At 47.9% G+C, this 21,400-nt stretch overlaps 1 protein-coding gene and 1 pseudogene across 6 annotated transcripts in view; both read left to right on the top strand.

Annotated features, from left to right (window-relative positions):
• Window positions 1-19,638, top strand: part of Srgap3 (SLIT-ROBO Rho GTPase activating protein 3) — a 229,535-nt gene extending 209,897 nt beyond the window's left edge. For 3 of the 5 annotated variants that reach the window (XM_006506145.2, XM_006506144.2, NM_080448.4), the window contains 5 exons: window positions 1,696-1,775; window positions 6,100-6,280; window positions 7,811-7,960; window positions 10,069-10,396; window positions 14,408-19,638. In XM_006506145.2, coding sequence (XP_006506208.1) covers window positions 1,696-1,775; window positions 6,100-6,280; window positions 7,811-7,960; window positions 10,069-10,396; window positions 14,408-14,821 — 1,153 coding nt within the window. In that variant the 3' untranslated portion in view covers window positions 14,822-19,638. The remainder of the gene's footprint in view (window positions 1-1,695; window positions 1,776-6,099; window positions 6,281-7,810; window positions 7,961-10,068; window positions 10,397-14,407) is intronic. The other 2 variants (XM_030255398.1, XM_006506146.2) reach the window with 1 other exon arrangement.
• On the top strand, window positions 16,167-19,638 carry LOC108169181 (annotated as a pseudogene). Its single transcript, XR_001785425.1, has 2 exons — window positions 16,167-16,183; window positions 18,099-19,638. The product of XR_001785425.1 is annotated as an uncharacterized LOC108169181 (transcript).
• Window positions 19,639-21,400: the final 1,762 nt, after the last annotated feature.

The raw sequence follows: 21,400 nt of genomic DNA, 5'->3' as shown, positions 1-21,400 counted from the left end.
GTTAAATTTTAATTAAAAAGGAAAATTCAGTGGGGGAGGAGGGATGCAGAGAAGAGAAAATTAAGCATGCTGCTTGAGATCAGCCAAATGTTCCTGCTGTCACATCGTCCCCAGCCCAGGTCAACACAGCCTGTATGCTTAAATCTTTCTGCCAGGTGCTTGTGGTGAACGTAGTTACTTCAGTTTGCTTTTTTTTTTTTTTTTTTTTTTTTTTTTTGCAAAAGAGTCTCATTATTTAGCACATGCTGGTCTTGAACTTGTGATCCTCCTGCCTCAGTAAGCGCTGGGATCATAGACTTGATCTGCCATGCCCAGTGGAGATTTGGGCTTTGATTAAAGTCCTCCTGGATGTTTGGATGACCTCTATCGTCTATGCTTATGCAGGCTTCAAAGTTGAACATTCTCCCCCAAATAGACATGAAGGGCTACGAGGGTGGCTGGTCTCAGTGGCATCTGCTTGCAGCTCTCTATCCTCAGACTGTACGAGACTCTTGTGCATCTAGAAAGCACAATTCCTACATGAAGAGAAGCTAAACACACAGATTACACAGCTTGTTAGTACACAGTACTCACGTACCACTTTTACACTTTTCTTCATTTCCAGTGAGGCTGGAGAGTTAGTAATTACATGGTCATTTGGAAGGCATTTTCCAAACCAAAACGAGAGGTGAGGCTGAAGGTCTCAGTACAGTAAGCAAGACTCGTTCACTCAGCAATGTCTCCCCCTCCACCATCCAGAATCCTGGGGCCTGGATCTCCTGTGGCAGGGATGGTACCTGAGTAGGATCAGCTCCAGTGGAAGGAGTGTTGAGAGACTTCTGTTCCAGAAAGGGGTCCCTGAGCCAATTACCAAGAAAGGTTTCCCAAGGAGGTTAGAAAAGAGCCAAGCCAGCAGCTTAAACTGGAGCCAACTCACAGAGGACCGGGCCAAGAAAGTCCTAGGCCTGGAGCCCTCAGTAGAATGAAAAGTGGCTTGGTTTGTTGACATGGAGTATGTGAGAGGAGGGTGGAGGGGTTTCAGGCTCCACAGGTCAGCTGAAGGCTGACGTCCTTGATTTGGCTCTAATACACACATATACATGTGCACGCAAATACATACATACACTCTTTCACATGCACATATGGACACACACACACACACACACACACTCACACGCACTGATGTACACACTAGGGAAAGCCCCGGCTTCCAGAAGCTTGCAGTCTGCCACTGCCATCTGGATCTCACTGAACACCTAAACTACTTCGACCCACTTCTGGTACTGAACTAGAATACTTGCGTCTGAGTCACCTATAATAAACTGATATCTATGGGGCTCACGGTTCTGAGAACTAAGAGGCATAGCACCTGTGTCAAGGGCCTCATGATAGATTGTCCTATGGTGGAAGGCAGAAGGGAAGAAAGTGTGAGAACAAGCAAGATGGCTCAGAGGGGTCAGTTGGCTCTCATGATAACTAAACCACTCCTTGATTGACACCAATCAGTTTCTGTTAACATAGTCCTTGTGGCCTCATCACCTCTGCTTAGGTTATACCTCTAAACATGGTGACATTGGAGATGACATTTCCAATACATGTGGGTGATCACATACTCAAGCCTATGACAATCTAGTCAGTTCCATAGCTAGGGTTCACTAAGGGAGTGTTCAAGAAAACCCCCACCTCAGCAGGTCTTCTTCCTGTGTTTGCTTACAGTGACAGCCCACACAGTGAGCCGGGGACCATTGATGAAGTTGACCATGACAATGGCACGGAGCCTCACACCAGTGACGAAGGTGAGTAGCACAGAAGGTCTAGGCCAAAAACCTCACAGGGCCCTGAGCCAGCCACAGGTCCAACCTCACAGCCCCTCACCTCTCCAAGCAGTACAGCGTGCCCTTCAGCATGGAGGGAGACCTAGGAAAGCCTTCATACATGCCTCAGGTCCCAGCACAGGCCCACATAGATCCTGGTGGGCGCTATGCATTTACTACATACCATTCCTGGCCCGTGTTGTCCTCTGTGTGTCCTGCTTGGGTCCTAAGGGTCTGCTCTGCACCAGGCCTTTGCTGGGACCTAGGATGTGGTGACGAATGAGGTGAATCCTTAAGGTGTTGTGTCTCTCAGAAGACATCAACAGACCGGAAGCAGCTTCTTAAGAACAGACTGACAATGTGAGATTAAAGGGTCATCTCCAATGCAGGGACACCTGTGAATTACCTCAATAGTGAGGCCTGTGGAGAGAAACAGAAGTGTGTGTGGAGAGAGAGAGAGGGGAAGGGGCCCATCCTGATTCCTCTACTCCTGCCAGATGAGGGACAGAATCATGCTGGTTTCCATGGAAACCGGACCACACAGAAGCACAATCTGAGTGAAGTGGGCTCAGGCCTCCTTACCCACTAGATAGTGTGTGCAGGGGCTAGGTCAGAACTTCACAGGGGCTTCTCGTGCTTACACAAGCCAGCCACAGGGCCAGTCCAAGCAGCACAGCTGCCCTTCAGGACCTGAGAGTGGTACTGAGGAATTTCTGCCACCTTTGTCTACCTGGAAAAACAGCAGGGTGATATTCTGTCTAGAGATCTGTTGCCCATTTCAAATTTATCTTTTCAGTATTGGGTTGGAACAGCTCTTTACATATTCTAAATATAAGTTCCTTACCTCAAATCTGATTTCTGAATGTTTTCTTCCATTATGAGACTTGATTTTTGCTTTACAAATGGTGTCCTTTGAAGCACAAAAGAGTTTTGATTTTGATGAAGTCCAGTTCATCCATCCTATATTTTGTTGCTCATAGTTTTAACTATATTCCAGAAGACCCTTGTCTTGCCTTCTTTCTTGCAAGGTATCTTAATTACTTTAAATTACTGTAGTAAGATACCATGACCAAGGTAATTTATAGAAGAAAGAGTTTATTTGTGGCTTACAGTGTCAGAAGGTTAGAGTCCAAAGCCCACCCCCTCAAGTGACACACCTCCTCCAACAAGGCCATACCAAATCTTTCCCAAACATTTCCACTTACTAGGAACTAAATATTCAAACAGACAAGCCCGTAGAGGCAGTTCTCATCCAAACCACCACACAGAGAAACCAGCCAGTATTTTACCACAAGAGAGAATATTCATTGTCAGGCTAATTGTTTTCTTTTTTGATGAGTGTCTGTGTGTGAATGCATCTTCACGCATAGGTGTACTTGTGTCTGGCACACACATAAAAACATGAAGAGGGTTGTTGCGGGTCTTCTGTGTTCACTCTTTCTCTGAGGCAGAATCCGTAAACCTGGGCTAACATATTTTCACCTGGACTGGAAGCCAGCAAGCCTCAGTGACACCTCTGTCTCCATCCCTCCCGGAGCTGAGGTCACAGGTGTGTGCCAGATGCCTGCCTTGTCTCCTGGATACGGGGATCTGAGCTTCGGACCTCATGATTGTGCAGCAAAAGCTCTTAGTGGCTGAGCTATCTTTCCCAGCCGGCAGTAAGGTTTTCAGAGGTGCATCTGTCAAGTCAAGAAAGCTGCCTTCTGTTCCCGTTTTGTGGGATGTTTTGTTAGGAGAAGGTGTTAGGTTTTGCCAAATGCTTTTCTTTATCCATTGCAATGATTATGTCATCCATGCTTTTTATTTATGGGTGAGATGGGATACATTCTTTGTCTTTTTAGATGCTAAACAATTTTACATTCCTGGGATAAATTCTCTTCGGGCATGGAGCATGACCCCTTTAACAAACCCCTGCAACCGGTTTGCTAATATTTTGTAGAGAAATTTCTCATCTATATTCATTGTGCTGTCAGCCTGCCGTTTCCTGGTGATGTAGTCCAGGTTTTGTGTTAGATAATACTTGCCTCATGAAATGCATTGCCAAGTGTCCCCCCAACCCCTTGGGCTTTTTGGAAGACTCTGTGAATAATTATTATTGTTTAAATGTTTGGTATAGTTCAACAATGAAGCCAACTGGGGCTGGGCACTTCTCTCTCCTGCTTTGATGGGTGGTGCATTCTCCTGGAGACTCATTCGGGTTTCCTGTTTCTTTTCATAAGATGTATCCTTGGCATGTGTGCATGTCCATGTCTGATGGGCTGGCACACTTGTGACATGGCATGCATGAAGTCGAATGACATCCTTCTCCTTTGTTTTGTTGAGACAGGGTTTCTCTTGTTTCTGTTGCTGCATGCGATAGGCTAGCTGGCCTGGGAGCTTCTAGAAGATTCTCTTGTTTTCCACCCCATCTCACCGTGGCAGGAGTGTGGGAACAGAGATGTGCACCACTGTGTGCAGCTTTTTCCCCCCCTATGTGGTCTAATGAATGAGGAGAGAACTGAGGTCATCTTACCAGCTTGATATTCTGGGGTTTTTTAAAAATATTTGTTTACTGGGGGGGGGAGTGCCTTTGTCGGGACTTGTACTTGTGAGGTTGGAGGAAAACGTGCAAGATTTGGTTTTTCCCTTTCACCACATAAGACTCGGCCATCAAACTCACATTTTGAGTTTGGCAACAAGCCGCCTTTCCTGTTGAGCCATCTCATTGGCCCCAGATATCCTAATTCTCAAGACCATTTTAGTAGTCTGCATTTTTTTAAAGAAATATGCTCATTTTATTCCACTTTCTAGTGTGTTGATAGACAGTTGTTGGTAATGTTTCTTTAGGATACCTCTTTTCCCTTCAGAGTAATAACATTAACATTCCTCTTTCATTTCTGATCTTACACGTGCCTAGTGTGATTTTTTTCATTCTTATTTTCTTAGTTTATTTAGCTAGAGATTTGTTAATTTCATTGATCATTTTCAAAACAGCAGCTTCGACTTCGCCTAGCTCCCTAGTCTCTGTCTCATTTAATTCTACTCTAGTTGGATTCCATCTTCTTCTGCCTGCTTCCGCTTAGTTTATACTTCTAATGTCTTTTTAAAAAAATTTTTTTTAGATGTTTAAATTTAATTTTAACATTTTGCCTGCATGTATGCCTATGTACCTTGTGCATGCAGTGCCCTTGGAGGCCAGAAGAGGGTGCTAGATCCTATGGAACTAGAGCTGACATGTAGGTGCTAGGAATCAAACCCAGGTCCTCTGGAGGAGCAGCCTGCTTTTAACCACCCAGACATCTCTTCCTGTTTTTTAAGGTGAAGGTGAAGGTTATTGATTTAGGATTTCTCTTAGCACAGCCATTTGCAGCTCTAAATTTCACCGAGGCAGGGCATTAGCTGCATCCATGAGCTTGAATGTACTCTGCCCTAATTTTCATTCACCATGTGGAAGTCTAAGAGCCATTGAAAGGCTGATTGTGAGGCTCAGTGACAGAGTTCCTTCCTAGTGTGTGGGAGGCTCTGGGTTCCATCCCCAGCATGACAAAGGAAAAAAAGAAAGAGAGAAGGAGAAGAGAGTCACAGAAAGTATTGTGGGTGAACAGAGATGGGACTCTAGTGCTGCGTGCAGGCAGGGTGGGGGTCTTATGTGTAAAGTGGACCAGAGAGAAAAGAGAGCCCATGGGAAAGTGAAGATAGAGTATATGCTGGCATGCAGAAGGAACAGAGATCTCCTCTCTCTCTCTCTCTCTCTCTCTCTCTCTCTCTCACACACACACACACACACACACACACATACACAGAGAGAGAGAGAGAGAGAGAGAGAGGATACAGGGTCTCAGACTAGCCTTAAATTCCTGTTATCCTACCTCCACCTCCCAAATGCTTGGATTATAGGTGTGCATTACCACACCTGGCCAAACTGGCTTCAGTAATTATGCAACAGAAAACAAGGATCTGGCCTGCCAGCTCCCTATGGACATTTTAGATTTGTTTGTTTATTTACTTTGTGTGTGTGTGTGTGTGTGAAATAAGTTATCATTATGTAACCCAGACTGGTCACAAACTCACAGTCTTCCTACCCTGGGCTCTAGAATGCTGAGGTTGCAGGTCTGTGCCACCGAGCCTAGTACTCAGTGGACATTCTGAGAAATTGCATGGCTTGCCTAAGATCAAGGAGTCTGAGCCTGGCGCGCAGGGGCCCTGAGCCCCAGCCCATGTGTTCATCAAGCCTGCCGCCCGTGATTCCTCACTGAAGCTAAGGCTGCATGAGTCACCGGCCACCCCTAAGACCTCACAGATGCTCTTTCTCTTGATTTTCTTCTAGAAGTGGAGCAGATTGAGGCCATCGCCAAGTTTGACTATGTGGGGCGGTCCCCTCGTGAACTATCCTTCAAAAAAGGGGCCTCACTACTCCTGTATCACCGTGCCTCAGAGGACTGGTGGGAGGGCCGCCACAACGGTGTAGATGGACTCATCCCTCATCAGTACATAGTTGTACAGGACATGTGAGTGGGAACTGGGGCCTTCTGTGAAGAATGAGGGAATAGATTAGTGATGTCTGGAATGGGCAGTGGAAGGGGAATATATGTACAGGACATGAGTGTGATAACTGGGGCCTTCTGTGAAGAATGAGGGAATAGATTAGTGATGTCTGGAATGGGCAGTGGAAGGGGAATAGATGTACAGGACATGTGAGTGATAACTGGGGCCTTCTGTGAAGAATGAGGGAATAGATTAGTGATGTCTGGAATGGGCAGTGGAAGGGGAATAGATGTACAGGACACGTGAGTGAGAACTGGGGCCTTCTGTGAAGAATGAGGGAATAGATTAGTGATGTCTGGAATGAGCAGTAGAAGGGGAATACTGGGAATTTGTTCTTCCGGATTCAATATGTTTGATAATCTCTAAGAATTTTTTCTAACTTCCTTTAAGTGGAAATCCACAGAAGAAATATGCATGTTTCTCATCCTTCCAATGATACAGAGATAGTGTTAGGTCTGGGGTCACCATCCAAATCCATGAGCCACATCTAGGTTATCACTCACCATGGTCATTAGCATCCCACAGTCTTCTCGTATCCCTCCTGAGCTTTTTCTGTAGCCGGTGATCAGCTCGCCAACCCTAAAGGCGCTTAGTCCTTTACTCCAGATGTGACCTTCAAAGGGGGTGGAGAAAAAGAAATGTTCCTGGTCTCCTTTAAACAGATGTCATTTGTAATGATTTAAGGAGTTAAAAAAAGCCACACATCCTAAGAATCCAGCACTGCCCAGAAAGTTCAAGAAATCAACACTTTGTTTGGGGTTCTCTCATTCCTTTCCAGCGTGGACAGGCTTAGCAGAGCTGGCCTGTCCTGGTAGTAGCTATGGAGCTAAGCTCCACAGGAAGGGAATCCTAAGCCTATATTGTGATGCAGGAGAGAAGGTTCTCAGCTTGTGCAAAGGCCAAGTGAATGAGAAAGGGGATGCTGTAATAGCAGGCCGACTGGCAGCCCTGGAGTCCACAGACCTCTGACAGCAAGGGCAAGTCACTGGAAGGAGAAGGCTATAGAGGGAAACTGGCAGGGCACCCCTAAAAGCATGGGCCACCTCACAAGAATCCTGTACCGCAGATAGGGAGATAAGGGACTGAAGTGGCCCTTCCTTGCTTGCTTGGCTCTGAACCACCTTGTATGGAGCCATAGGAAACTCAGCATACAGCACCCTATGCTGGGAGACTCAGCACTCAGTATCCCACACCCAGCTTGCAGACTCCAACCCCCATTTCTTCAACCTGTCTCCATCATTGAAAGGGTCTAAAAGAACAAGCTAGTAAAAGATAAAGAAACAGAGATATAGGGGTAGACTACAAGGGAGCCACCTGCTAGCAAGCCTGGCTATGCGAGCATTGTGGTGGGTGTGTGTGGAGGGAAGGTGTTCACCCTGGGCTGCTGGAATAGCCATAGGTGTGTGCAGACAGCTGTGAAGGAGTTCTGGGCATCCCGGTCCTTCCTCAAGAGCATGAGAACCACCTCCAACTCTTGTCTCTCTCCTCCCCAGGGACGATGCCTTCTCCGATAGCCTGAGCCAAAAGGCTGACAGCGAGGCCAGCAGTGGGCCACTGCTGGATGACAAGGCCTCTTCCAAGAATGACCTCCAGTCCCCCACAGAGCACATCTCTGATTACGGCTTTGGGGGGGTGATGGGCCGGTAGGAAACATGGGTTCATTTTTGTTTGTTTGTTTCACTAGTACCCATTTGCTTGTTTGTGTCTGAATTGGGAGAAGCAAGAGGGCAGGAAGGGGAGGAGAAGGCTGTTACAGCACCTTGATCCTACAAGCCACGACCCTGGGAACAGCTGGGTGGGCTGGCTGGAAGGACCCAAAGATTCTCGGGTGTGAGCCACCCAGCTTTGAGGGGGAGGGGAGGGGCATTGAAGAAGGTGGAGGAAGACATATGCTGGGCTCATAGAACTTTTTTATTTTAAATAATAATCATAGGCCAGCCTGACCACATAGTCAGACTGTCTTGAAAATTTAATATGATAGTAGTGAGAGAGAGACACAGAGAGACAGAGACACAGAGAGAGAGACAGAGCAATAAGACTGTCTTGAGTACTAAGAGAGGCAGACGCGCGCGCGCGCGCGCACGCGCGCACACACACACACACACACAGAGAGAGAGAGAGAGAGAGAGAGAGAGAGAGAGAGAGAGAGAGAGAGAAGTTGGCGAGTGCTTTTCTTCCTTTCTCCAGCAGCTCCCGGATCCTTCCAGCTTTCTGCTGGAGGTGATTTGTCATACAACATTTTTAAAGATCTAAAGCTCCCACAGTCCCCCATCCCTGAAACACACCACTTAAACAGAGAGCTCACACCTCCTTTTGTGCCAGTGAAAGTTGATACCCGACTCCGCCCACCTGTTTAGTGGGAGCAGATTTGCCAGTTTCTTCACAGAGGCTGGGCTGCATCACATGACCCTTCTGCCAGCAAGGCGCTGTGCAAGTCCTCCTGGGAACAGGAACAAGAGAGAAAGCTAACAGCCTGTCACTCTGCCTCACCCCCAACCCCGGGTTCTCTTGGAATGTCAAGTCTGTGTGCCCCACCCCCACCCCTGCTGCAGAAGGGTCATGTAATCAACCCAGTCTTTCCAGAGATTGGAAGCCACCTGTGTCAGCATACAATGGGAGCATACTCAAGAATTTATTTTAGTTGAGGTCCTGATGGCTCTTTTTAGAGCTAAGTCTATTCAGTTTGGCTTTGGACACTGCAGGATGATAGAGTCCACAGAGAAGTCAAAGACTGGGGTCCACCGATGAGAATGGCATGGTCCCCTGCTCCTAGGAGGGCCATATCATCTCCTGTCTCTCTCCCCTCTTGCCTCGCTCATCTTTCTTCTTTTCTTTCTCAAAAGCCTCTTCCTCCCCAACACCTATGCTTTGGTCCTATTGGGCCACCTCCAGGCTTGCTTAGCTTTGCTGGGGTCAGAGGGTTTGAATTGCCACCAGTCTCATGGAACTTGGTCCATTCCCAGCATCCCATTCTTCCCTCCCCTCATGAAGACCTCTGTATCTTAGGGGACTTCCATAGGACAGAGCCATCTTTAAGTTATTTTTAAACCCACTCAGATGTGGGCAGGTGAGAGATGATAGTTCATTGATGTAGCTGATTCACCGGATGGACTTGGGAGAATACAGGAAAGCTGTGGCAGACATGGGTCAAAGGCTTGTGCCCTCCCTTCATAAGCAGCTCATACCCTTTTATACCAGTAGAGCACTGGAGGTGGACAAGGTACCCATAGACCAGAAGCATAGTTTAAAATGATGTATTCACTCTTCAACGACTTGGTTTCCATTGGTGGGTGACAACAGTGAACAGGTGTTTTGTTCCTAGAGGTCCCCTCCTGTGCTTACTGTGGCCTTTTGGTACAGTCAAGCCTCAGTGTTTCAAACCAGCTAGAATCTGAAAGGCTTCAAACTATATATGACCAGAGCTGGCCACAGCATTTCCAGTTTGGAATCTTCCTGCCCCGATCTGACCTTAGAATCTACTGACCTTAGGGTCTGCAGTATTGCCATGGCCAGCCTGGCTCCCACTCTCCACATTCCTCCCTGGGTCAGGTTACTCCTCCCCTTTAGGGGAGGTGTCACAGGTCTGAGCCCGCCTTTTATTGCTAAAGTGTTCATTCTGGCTGAATGAGGCTTCACTGTGCTAGCTCCTCTAGATTCCTGTGTAGCTGTAGCATGGGGGTTGGCTGGTACATTCTGAGACTGGCGAGGGTTGACTTCTGCCCCATACTTCCTGCCCCTGGCTCCTTTGCAGAGTGCGACTACGGTCCGACGGAGCAGCCATCCCCAGGCGCCGAAGTGGGGGCGACACACACAGCCCACCCCGGGGCTTGGGTCCCAGCATAGACACGCCACCCCGAGCTGCTGCCTGCCCCAGCAGCCCCCACAAAATCCCCCTCAGCCGGGGACGGATCGAGAGCCCTGAGAAGAGAAGGATGGCGACTTTCGGGAGCGCTGGCAGTATCAACTACCCTGACAAGAAGGCGCTGACAGAAGGGCTCTCCATGAGGTCGACTTGCGGTTCCACGCGACACAGCAGCCTAGGGGACCACAAGTCCCTGGAGGCTGAGGCCCTGGCAGAAGTAAGGGCCCCACAGAAGACACTTAGGCCAGTGAGACACCCAGTGGGACAGAGGGTGGGAAGTGCAGAGTGGGGACCACAGTGGCCTTGGTGGGACTTGAGACTGAGTCAGACAAGACAATGAGTTGGCTTCCTTTCCATGCCACTAGCTATGGCCCTTGGAAAGACTGGAAGACACCCCCCCCCCCAGTGTTCAGGCTGGAGAGAGGGTAGCTGGGTTATGGGACTGGGACAATGGCAGCCCTCTCCCTGAGATGCTATGATTAAGTCCGTGTATCCATGCATGTATCTATCCATGTATCCATGCATGCATCCGTCCTTTGTTCATGACTCTATTGATTTAGTGATGAATCTTGACTGGGCATCTGTTGGGTGACATCCATCACCTTCGATGAAGTACAGTGGAGACCTGATGCACTTTGGCCCTGCCCATGTGAGCTTAGAGTTAAAGAGAACTGCCGACACGAAATGGCTGCTAGGCTAGGCATCTTTAATAAGTGGGGGGAGGGGTTACATCATATTTTGAGAGTCTACAGTTTAGAAGTAATGCACTGGGAGGAGATGAGGAGATGGGCAGGACTGAATAGTAGAAGCAGAATGGAAGACTAGCTCAGGCTCTTCTAGAGTACTTCCTGTTCGTTTTTGTTTGTTTTTTGTGTTTGTTTTTGTTTTTTGTTTGATTCCCCCCCACACACTGGCCAGATGAACAGCACAATGCATTGTTTACCAGTTCACGTCACTGGTCATGTCTAGTTTGGATATTGCATTCCCAGAAGTCTCCATTGTTATTGCCCTAGCTGTAATTTGGGGCAGCGGTCCATTACACACCTCTCTTGATGCTATCTCTCACTTAAGAGATAACGGGGCCCAAGAGACCCTGCAGGTTGAGGGGAAATCTCTTGTGCTAATGGCCTTTGAGTACCATTCAGAAGGGGTTGAGGTTAGCCTGTGAGCTTCTGAGCACGTCCTTACAAGAGTCCAGGGAAGATCCTCAGAGAATCCCCTGACTGGAAGCAATGCACCACCAGCTAGAACTCCACACGTGGCCTCTACCTCATGTACTGATGCCTACTTCCAGAGAGTACTTGGGGTCAGTACCTTGGCATGGGCCATGCAAAGGAGACAGCCAAGTTGACCTTCTATCCTTGAAGGCTAATCTCTTGAGAACCATCCCCCTAGCACCTAGAATCTTCTAAAGACTCTGCCAGTCACAATGGGGCAGAGGCTTCATAAAGCTGGCTTGAGGCGCTCTACATGGCCATTCAAATGCAGTCTGGGGCACTGTGTCTAACACATCGCAGACTGCTATGAGATACCTGTGGGGTATTCTGCAGTTAGCATCATTTATGCTGTGGTACTCTAAGTAGAAATGTGTATTGACAAGACATTTTAGAGCTTTGCAATAGTTTGTTGAGCACTGTGGATCTCCAGCAAGAACAGAGTGTATTCCATTGCCAGACTTCTTTAGTTTTATTTGGGGAGCACTTCGTCAGCCTAGTCTAAGAAATACACTCAGCAATCCTATGCACATTGTCAGAGTGCACACCCACTCTAACTGGATAGTGCTTTTCACCGGTGGAAGTGAAACTGAAGCTCATGGGAAACGGTGGAAACAGTCAAGAAGACGCTGGCCAGCTACCTACTTGTTCAACTTCATCTCTGAGTCAAAGGGGAGGTGGTATGGAGAACCTCAAATAGTAGATGGATTCACCCTAGATTCTCTGGTCTCCAAATGCCCTGAACAATGTAGAATTAAAGTTCTGGTAACGAGGCTGCTATGGAAATGTGCAGCACTGTCATCTGAAGTGGGGAGGAAGTGACAAATGAGAACCTTCCCCACGGTGTCCCTCAGTCCCCAGTGCCTCTCTGCAGCTTCACCTGGCAGACTTATGCATTCCTCATCAGACTAATGCAAGGCTGCAGCCTAAACCCTTCAGCCCACCTTTCGCTGAGCTTTCTGTCTTTCCCATTTACACTCTACCGGGGATGGGGAGATGAGAAAATTTCATCTTAGTTATTGACACTTTTATCTTTCAGCTCCCGTTACATTAGAGCAAACAAAAGGGATTGTGGGGACAATAGGAGACTAAGTCCCAGAACAGTGCTAGAGGCTGGGGTGACCCTGCACAATACATAGGGAGAAGAGTCCTGCCTGCGGAGTCACTTACAACTGAGCCTCTGAATAAAGAAACTCCCAAAGATTCCTTCTTAAAATTGCCAGCACAGCATGCAAAGAGTTAATCATAAAGGGGAGGCATAAAACTGGTTTTAGTCACTAGCAGGATATAGAGAGCAAATGGGATAGACTTGCACAGGGAGGTGAGCAAGAGGCTGGTTGGGGAAACTTTGGAGTCTGGCAGGAAGGAGGATGCCTGCAGATCCATGGAGAGCATGAAGAACGCTGGTAGGTAGAGGCCTCTTCAGTATCTCCAGGCTCCAGCCCCATCTGTCTCCCCAGAGCCATGCATTTCTTCCAGGGCTGGCCTCGGACTGCTTAAGAACAAGTATCCCTTAGCAGTCAGCATGGCTCAGATTGCACATGGCACCTGCAAGTGGAGGTTTTAAGACAGGTCCCTTGTGCCCTCTTGTGGGTTCTGGGTCAGATCAGCTTGGATACGGCAGCAGCCCCATTAAAAGCCCCATGAACAAGGACGTGAACTCTGAGGAGTTGGATGACCACTGTCTGGCAATTGGCAGAGCTTCCTCCTGTCCATCCTCTCACTGCATCTTCCCAGTGAGTGTGGGCTTCCAACAGATGGGTGGGCTGCAGTCCCGAGTGGCTGGTGTCTGCCCAGTTTGCTCAGCTTCTAGTCAGTGCTGCCTTCAGCCCTAGCCCTGCCCTGGATTGGTAGACAAGGAGCTCACTGAGGTGTGCCACAGCTCTGACTCCTGAGGTACTCTCTTTTTAATGAGGCTGCAGAGACAATGACGTGCCATCTACATTTTCCCCACACGAGCCTTTTAGATCATAATACTGGGAGGAAAGCGGTCTTCCTGTCACTCTAGGATGCACGGTATATGTTCTGTAGAGAGTCATTTCCCTTTGGGCAATGATTTTTTATTTTAAAACTGGTATACAGTTATATAATTCGGTAGGGTGGAGTATGAATTCTCTCGATACCCATATGTGTTAAAATGTAAGACTTTGTTTTTTTTTTTTCCATTTTATTTCATGTGTGGGTGTTTTGCCTGCATGGATGTCTGTAGACCACATTTGCACAGTGCCCACAGAGGCAGGTGAGGTACAGCAGGTTGTAAGCCACTGTGTGGGTGCTGGGAATTGAACCTGGGATCTTTGGGAAAGTAGCCTGTTTCCTTAACCACTAAGCCATCTTTCTACCTCTAAGATGAAGGACTTTTTTTTTAGCAAAACAAAAGAACAATAACACAATGGCTGGGGCAGAGACCCTGGAGCCAGACTGCCTGGGTTCTGACTTGCATTGTCTTGTTATTTAGCTGTGTGACCCTGGGCAAGGGACTTGACTAGACTGAGCTTCAGTTTCCTTATGTGTGTAATAGTTGTCTCTACCTTATCGATAAATTATTCAAAGCTTTGGATAAGTGTTCAGCATTAGGTATCATTGCAGCGGGGACTGTTATTACTGTTTCTGAGTGCTTGCTATGTGCCAGGTGCCATGCAAGGTCCCGATCATTTTATATATCCATCAACCCTCAGAGGGAGGGATTGTAATTGTCTGCAGTTTGCCAGTGAGAATTCTCAGGCTCAGAGTGGTCAATGCAGCTCCATAATAAGGCGGTAGTAGAGTCCGTTTTTTGACTGAATGTTGTCTGCCTGCCATAACTTGATCTGCCTTTATGAAGGTGACTTCCTATTCAGGGCAGGCACAGGGAATGAATGCTCGCGCTGGTTCCCTGAGTTGGTTGCAAGACGCCCTTGGGGTCTGATCTCCCTCTGGGCCATAGGGCTTCCAGAAAACATCCTCTGGAAAGTCTTGAACTGGCTAGCAGTTCTGAAGACACTGTGTTGACCAGAGCCCTCTCTGCCCTCTAGGACATCGAGAAGACCATGAGCACCGCTCTGCATGAGTTGCGGGAACTTGAGAGACAGAACACTGTCAAGCAGGCACCAGATGTGGTGCTGGACACCCTGGAGCCCCTGAAGAATCCACCAGGCCCCATCAGCTCAGAGCCCGCCAGCCCCCTGCACACCATTGTCATCCGAGACCCTGATGCTGCTATGCGCCGAAGCAGCAGCTCATCGACGGAGATGATGACCACCTTCAAGCCAGCCCTGTCAGCTCGCCTGGCTGGTGCCCAGCTGCGTCCGCCCCCCATGCGTCCGGTCAGACCTGTGGTTCAGCACCGATCCAGCAGCAGCAGCAGCTCAGGTGTGGGCAGCCCGGCAGTGACACCCACGGAGAAGATGTTCCCTAATAGCTCCTCGGACAAGTCTGGCACCATGTGACCTGCAGGACTGGTGACACTGCCATGGCCCACTGCAGCACACCAAGGCCTAGGGTGGCCTTAGTGGCTTCCACTAGCTTCCCAGGGATCTCCTGGCCTTGGAGGGCAGATCCTGGAAGGTCAGCCTGGGAGGGTGTATGTCTGTGGAGAGCAGAGGCCCAGGCGTTAGCTGCAACTCCCGCTCAGCCATGTGAATGCCACAGACCTCTTGTAGGCAAACAGACATGCCAAGGAATGCTGGAGCAAGATCAGTCCCAAGGACAGTGTTTCCTAAGATTGAGGCAGATGCTTACCAGCTTCTCATATTGTCACTGGAAAATTATTCTCTCGATATTCTCTACATACGTATATATGTGTATGTATATAAATACATGCATATATACGCATATGTGTACGTATGTGTCTGTAGGTGTGTGTATATATATATATTTATGCATCTATATACATATACTAGAGAGCTGGACATACACACATGCTAACTGTATATAGACGCTCCTTTTTTTTTTCTTTTTATGAAACTTAGATTTACCTCAGACCCATGCCACCAAACATCTCCCACTCTTACTTGGTGGGATTTGCAGGGACTTCTCTGGGAGAACTTAGAGGCCCCACAGTAACTGCGAACGAAGCAATATACCACTAACCTGCAGAGACACAAAACCAGAAACAGTCTCCAGCTGTCTCCAGAAGTCGTGGCCTTCCAGAACAGTCTGTCTGCCCCTCAAGGAAGGGTGGGGCAGGCAGTACCCCCAAGCAGGCTGCCCCTAAAGGTGGGGAACCCTTCATAGAAAACCCTTCACCCACCCCCCTAGAGACCCTGCCCTGTCACCCGGAGGCCAAAGGTCAACTGTACCCCCAGAAGGCACAGGGGAAGTTGGTGTGAAGACCCTTGAGTTTGTATACTGACTCAGGATGGTGAGATGCTGTGGTTGGGGGTGTGGGGGAGAACAGGAGGAAACAAACAAAACCCAAAACAGTAGTATGGAGTAGTTCAAACCTTACACGTGCTGTAGGGACAAATCTGTGCTGACTGTACAAGTTTTACTTCTCTCATCTTCAAAATATTTAATGGTTTTTTTTTTCCTCCTCGTTCTACTGATTATGCTTTGTCAGATTTGGAACTAAATGGGCAAGGAGGCATTCAGTCACATCATGTCTGTTTGAGAGCAGTCCACACTCTGTTCCCCGCTGGAGCCTCCAGTGCCCAGCCATCCCTTGGCCTCCATCCTAGGAGGACTGTGCTAGGAAGCACCGTAGGCTGGGATGCTATGAAAACGGCAGTGCTCCTCACCCTCCCTTCCCCTCCTCTTCTTCCATTCCTTCTAAAGCAGTTAATGTAGACAAACATGGTGGTAGAAACAAGGTACGTGATTCTGTAGTGTCACAGCAGCCTCCTGCATGGCTCTTGTTTGATTCCGTTTTACCTGCTTTTTTTGTTGTCTCCATTTTCCAGATATTTCCAGAATTGTTGGATAATGCACCACAGGCGAATCAAATCCTAGTGGGACCATTTCTACTCTCCCTCTGCATGCCAAACCAACCAAGGATATCTCCTTCTCCTCTTCCTCCTCCTCCTCCTCCTCCTCCTCCTCCTCCTCCTCCTCTTCTCTCTCTCTCTCTCTCTCTCTCTCTCTCTCTCTCACACACACACACACACACACACACACACACACACACACACACACACTGGCTGGTTCTCTGCCTACCTCCAAGTTTTACAATCCACAATCTGGAATCTGTGTCACAGCCCCCACAGGAGCCCTGTGACCCATAGCTACACCACTCCTGTCACCTACAGATGCTTTGAAGTGCCATCCTTGGCATTTCTTCCCTTTGGGTTTACTTCCACCATTTCTTGGGTCCTCCATTGAAAGGAATCTTGACCGCTTCCCCAGGGAGGGACCTAGTGAGTCATTGGTCCTTGAGTGTGGGGAGAATCACCCATTCTGCCTTGCCTGTACGATCAGCACTGAGTACACTGTGGAATCAAGAATGGGCTCCAAATGAGAATGCCAGGAAGATGCCCGAACCATCAAGCCTCCCCTTCCCTCTCAACTCCTGCTGTGATGGGCCCTCTGTTTTTTGAGCACATAAAGATATCTCCATTTTATAGTTGAAGACAGTAAGGCCTGGGGGTGGGAGGACTGGGACCTGCACAAGATATGCCAGATGGCCTAGTGGGCTGCATTGGGCTCAGGAAGCCCTCATTTCCAGGAATCTGCTATCTCTGCTATGCATCCGGGAGATAAGACTTCTTTTTTGTATCCCAGGGCTATTTCCAGATTTTTAAGTCCACTCACCTCCCAGGCAAAAATGCAATATTCTCTGCCTGGATACCAGATAGAAGCAAAATTGAGTTTACAAATCTATTACCGGACACACCTATTGCCAGTTACGCTGTGCAGATTTGTCTCTGGGTTGACTTATTTCATTTTCCTTACTGCCTCTCCCCCAAATGTCCCAAGAGCAGAGCCTCAGCTGTTTTCCTTAAGCATCTATCTTTCCCCCATTGGCAAGTGGCTGATGAATTCACATTTAGGGAAGCACACACACAGATGGCAGATGAGTCCCCAGCTCTTCCAACCCCCAATCTGAGCTTTGATGCAGAACAAATGGAAAAGCACTGTCCACCCCCATCCCCAACACACTTCTTCATCTGGTCCCCTTGCATGTCTCAGCCACCCCCAGGTCCCAACTCAGCCCCAACTCAGTCCCATCGGTGTCTATCTAGTGTGAGCATCTCCCTTCTGACTCCTGCCTGTTTTTAGTCCACTATATATTGCTGTATTTGTTAAATGCTGGAAAGTAACTGTTAAAATGTGAAACTGTAATTTTTTAAAATGAAGGCTACAATTACATTATAGCCATTGCCACTCACCAAATCTTTGCACCTAGTAGATAGATCGATGTAAAAACAAATACCAGAAACCTAATTGTACAGTGATTGGGGTGGGGGGTGTAGTAACATAGTTAGTAGTCCTCAATATAGCCAAGCGTACAAGGGGAAGTGGTGTCTACCAATGTTCATCACCATTATTGAGAGCTGTACTGATCAGTTAGTTTATAACGGGCATTTAAAAAATTTTATTTTGGCTTCATGGAATGATTTCTTAACCTCCAACTTACCCCGAGGTCAAGCCTTTTGTCTTTATGTATAACTAGTGTTCAGTCTGTTTTAGGAATGAACCAGCAAGATGTTCATTTAATTAAAACTGACCAAAGACAATTAATTCCTGGTCTAGTTTCCTGGGCACCGTGTGGCCCAGTTGCCACTAAAGACCTTTCTCCGATCAATTTGAGAACAAGCCGAGCTTCCAACCCGACTCACCCTCCCTGCCCTCCTTCTCTTTGTCCTCGTCGAGCTGCTCTGAGCTGTGGGATCCTGTGAACAACTGTCGTCTTTCCTTCTCTTCAGTGCTAACTTCTCACCTTGAAGCGCCTTTTGAGCCCCCCCGGACAGAGCACACAACTGGAGGGAATTGTGGGCGTGGGAATTAAGACGAGGGAGTCTTTTCTCTGAAGTCACTAAACCAGGGATCAGGAGGGAAACGGATTCCTAAGGAACGGAAAGGTTTATATCCAATGAAGAAATCAAATCGGAGCGGAAAGAGACACAGGGAAATGGAGCCATCCGTTGGCTACTGGCTGGAACCAGCAGTTCAGAGATCTGCCTTATAAACACTTTAGACTGGTGTGTGGTACGCAAGGGGAGCTGGTGGGAGAGAAGCCTGTCCAGATGTTCCCTTCCTTGGCATCTCCTAGAGTGCCTTGTTGGGTGCATCCCTTTCTTATTCAGGAGGCATGGATGCAGAGGACATATCGTGACTTGGTACTTGGTCATCATTGAGTGGCCAGCGCACATACATTTGGAACGAGTGCTGGAAAACTCTCCAAGGACTAACACAACAGCCCTCCCTCTCAGCCTTTCTGTTTCTAACTTCTCCTCTTCCAGATGGTTCCACACTAGAGCAAATGCCTCATTCTTCCGAAAAACCCAGAAAGGGGTGGAGTGGGGTGTCATTTCTAGCTGCGGTAGTGGGTCCTGTCGTACTGGGAGGAAAAGGTGTGACAGGGGAGGAAAAGGCAGAAAGGGGTGAACCAAGGCATTGCTTAGCTGATTTTCTGCTGTGCAGAGCTAAGGCTGACAGTTCGTGTTCACTTCCCTGTGGTTCTCTGGGGTCTCTTCTCCACTGAGATGAATTCCAAGTGGAGAATTCCACATACTCCAAGCTACCCATGGGAACTGCCAGAAGGGACTTCACTGTCAGTCCGAGACCTCCTGACCTCTTAAAGTTGATCTGCCAGCATACTGTTGTCCCATCCTTTGGGACTGGCCAAATGGCTATTGCAGTCCTTTGCTGACAACTCCTTTCTGTGCAAACTGTCCCAGGCAAATCACAAAGCTGTTCCTTGAAGTGGAACCACCAGATTGCACTTTCCTTCCCTGATGGATGTGGGTCGAGGCTAGCTCTGCTGCCCAGGCCCTCGTTCCAGGCAGTGTGACTGTTTACATGGTTTGGCAATAGGTTTGCTTCTGATTGCTTCAGAGTGGCTGGTCTGTTTTGTTTGCTTTGCTTTCTTTCTTCCCCCAAATTATGACAGGAAAAACAAACTGAAACCACCCTAGGAAATTGCTGGTTGCCTGTCCCCATGTGATGCTAACTGTTGCCCTCTTCTGGGTATCATTTCTCTACCTTATGACCAAAATGCCCGTCCTATAGAGTGTCTGATTGGATCCTCTGTTGCGTATTCTGATGGTGCCTGCTGGTTTGATGTGGAGCTATCCTGTGAAATAAAACAGCTTAACTTTTTCTCAAACATAGTCTGTGGTTGTTTACAAGCATAAGGACACACCCAGGGGAGTGGCCTTCTCCTCCTTCAGTCCACTCTGTCTGTACACCTCTTCCATCAGACTCCCTGAAAACACTCTAGTGTTGCAGGATATCCGATCCCTTTGTGAACACTGAGGTTGTGTTCTTTACTGAAGAGTGAAGAACTCTGTTTCCAGTTGTGGTGCAGCTCAGCACTTACCACCCACCTTTAATCCCTCTGGCTGGAATACAGACACACAGACAGGACCTTAGTACACACCTTTAATCCCAAACAATGAAAGTTTGTAGGAGGAGGCACTTGTTTGAAAGTGATGTCTAATTGAGTGACGAAGTGATGACTTAGAGAAAGTTTTGACACCTTTGTATATGCCCAACTCTCAGGAGAAGTGAGGAAACAGGCACCAGTCAAAGGAGCAGTGGTTTGCACAACAAAGGTTAGCCGCAGAAGTGGAGGATTGAGGATTTGAACCACCTGTTTGCCAAGTCGTGCATTTTTCATGTGCCTCACGCCTACTTTCACTGTATCCTCATGGCCCCAAGGCTGGGTCAGGTGTCCTTATCTACAAAGTGTCTTTCAGCCACCTGCTGCAGACTTCAGGGCCTGAAGTGCCCTCTGGTGGTTCTTCATGTAAGTCTCTGTGCGTGGGTCTTTGACTACCACAACCCACTGTGTGGTGATTTCTGCTAAGCCGGGCTCTTTGGCTATGGAACCTTCTAGAAGTTTACATTTTAATACACATTCTGCAATCCATTTACCTGTCATAGCAACCATGCTCATCTTGGAACCCCAAATTAGAAGCCTGTCATCCAACAAGTATCTTTTTATGTGCCTGGCCCCAAGTTAGCTGCTGGGGACACAGGTGGATGAGACCCAGTTTCTATCCTCCAGCTCTGAAGCCACTCACAGCCTGATTGTATAAAACGATCACCAACCAGTCAGTTCCAACTTAACAGATAACAGAACTGCACCTCTAACTCTGAGGCACAAAATTTGCACCAAGGGCAAACTTCAGCTGTTCAACTGCTTGACTGGCAAGGACACAAAATGTATGGCTGAAATGTTTGCTTCAGACTCAAATCTGTTTAATAAACTGGTTTGTGAATGGCAAAACTCTCCAACCCATGCAGCCCCAAGCAAGAGAATGTGTTAGCCTCCCATCTTAGATGCCCCAGACTGGGACTGTCTTCAAGTTTGGATTGAGGCAAGGATGAGATAAGCATTGTCTTGGGCTATTCTCAAGTCATTTCTTTGGGCTATTTCTCACCACAACCTGTCTCATATAATGGATGCTGGATGATGCTAAAAGTTTGCACTATGTGCACCCTCTCAGCCTCAGGAGAGCAAACATCTTGAGACTGACTGATCATCCATCCTTAAAATTGAGCCAACCCTAAAGTAGCTCAAGAGTTGGGCAGACAACTATAAGTAGGAATAGGAATACCTATGACCCTTAGTTACAAGGGTACTGTCATCCCTCTTCAGACTGTATCAGCAAAGAATAGCTTCCTATAAGAGATTAGGAGAGAGGATGTGCATACCCTGGGGGCCTGTGAGTAATAAGAAACAGTGATGGTTTTCTGTTCCACTCAATGTGAGGGTAGCGCTTACACAGCAGTCACTAACTGACTCAGTCAAATGCTCAGTCAAATACACTAAACTTTCCCACCTACCAGTGATGACACCCATCAAGTGTGTGCTGTGTGCTGAGTGCTTCATATGCCCTGGATCCATACTGGTACCCACCATG

Source organism: Mus musculus, chromosome 6 (assembly GCF_000001635.26).
Source record: "Mus musculus strain C57BL/6J chromosome 6, GRCm38.p6 C57BL/6J".
NCBI lineage: Eukaryota > Metazoa > Chordata > Mammalia > Rodentia > Muridae > Mus > Mus musculus.
Note: the sequence above shows the minus strand (reverse complement) of the source record. Positions and strands in the feature narration are given on the sequence as shown.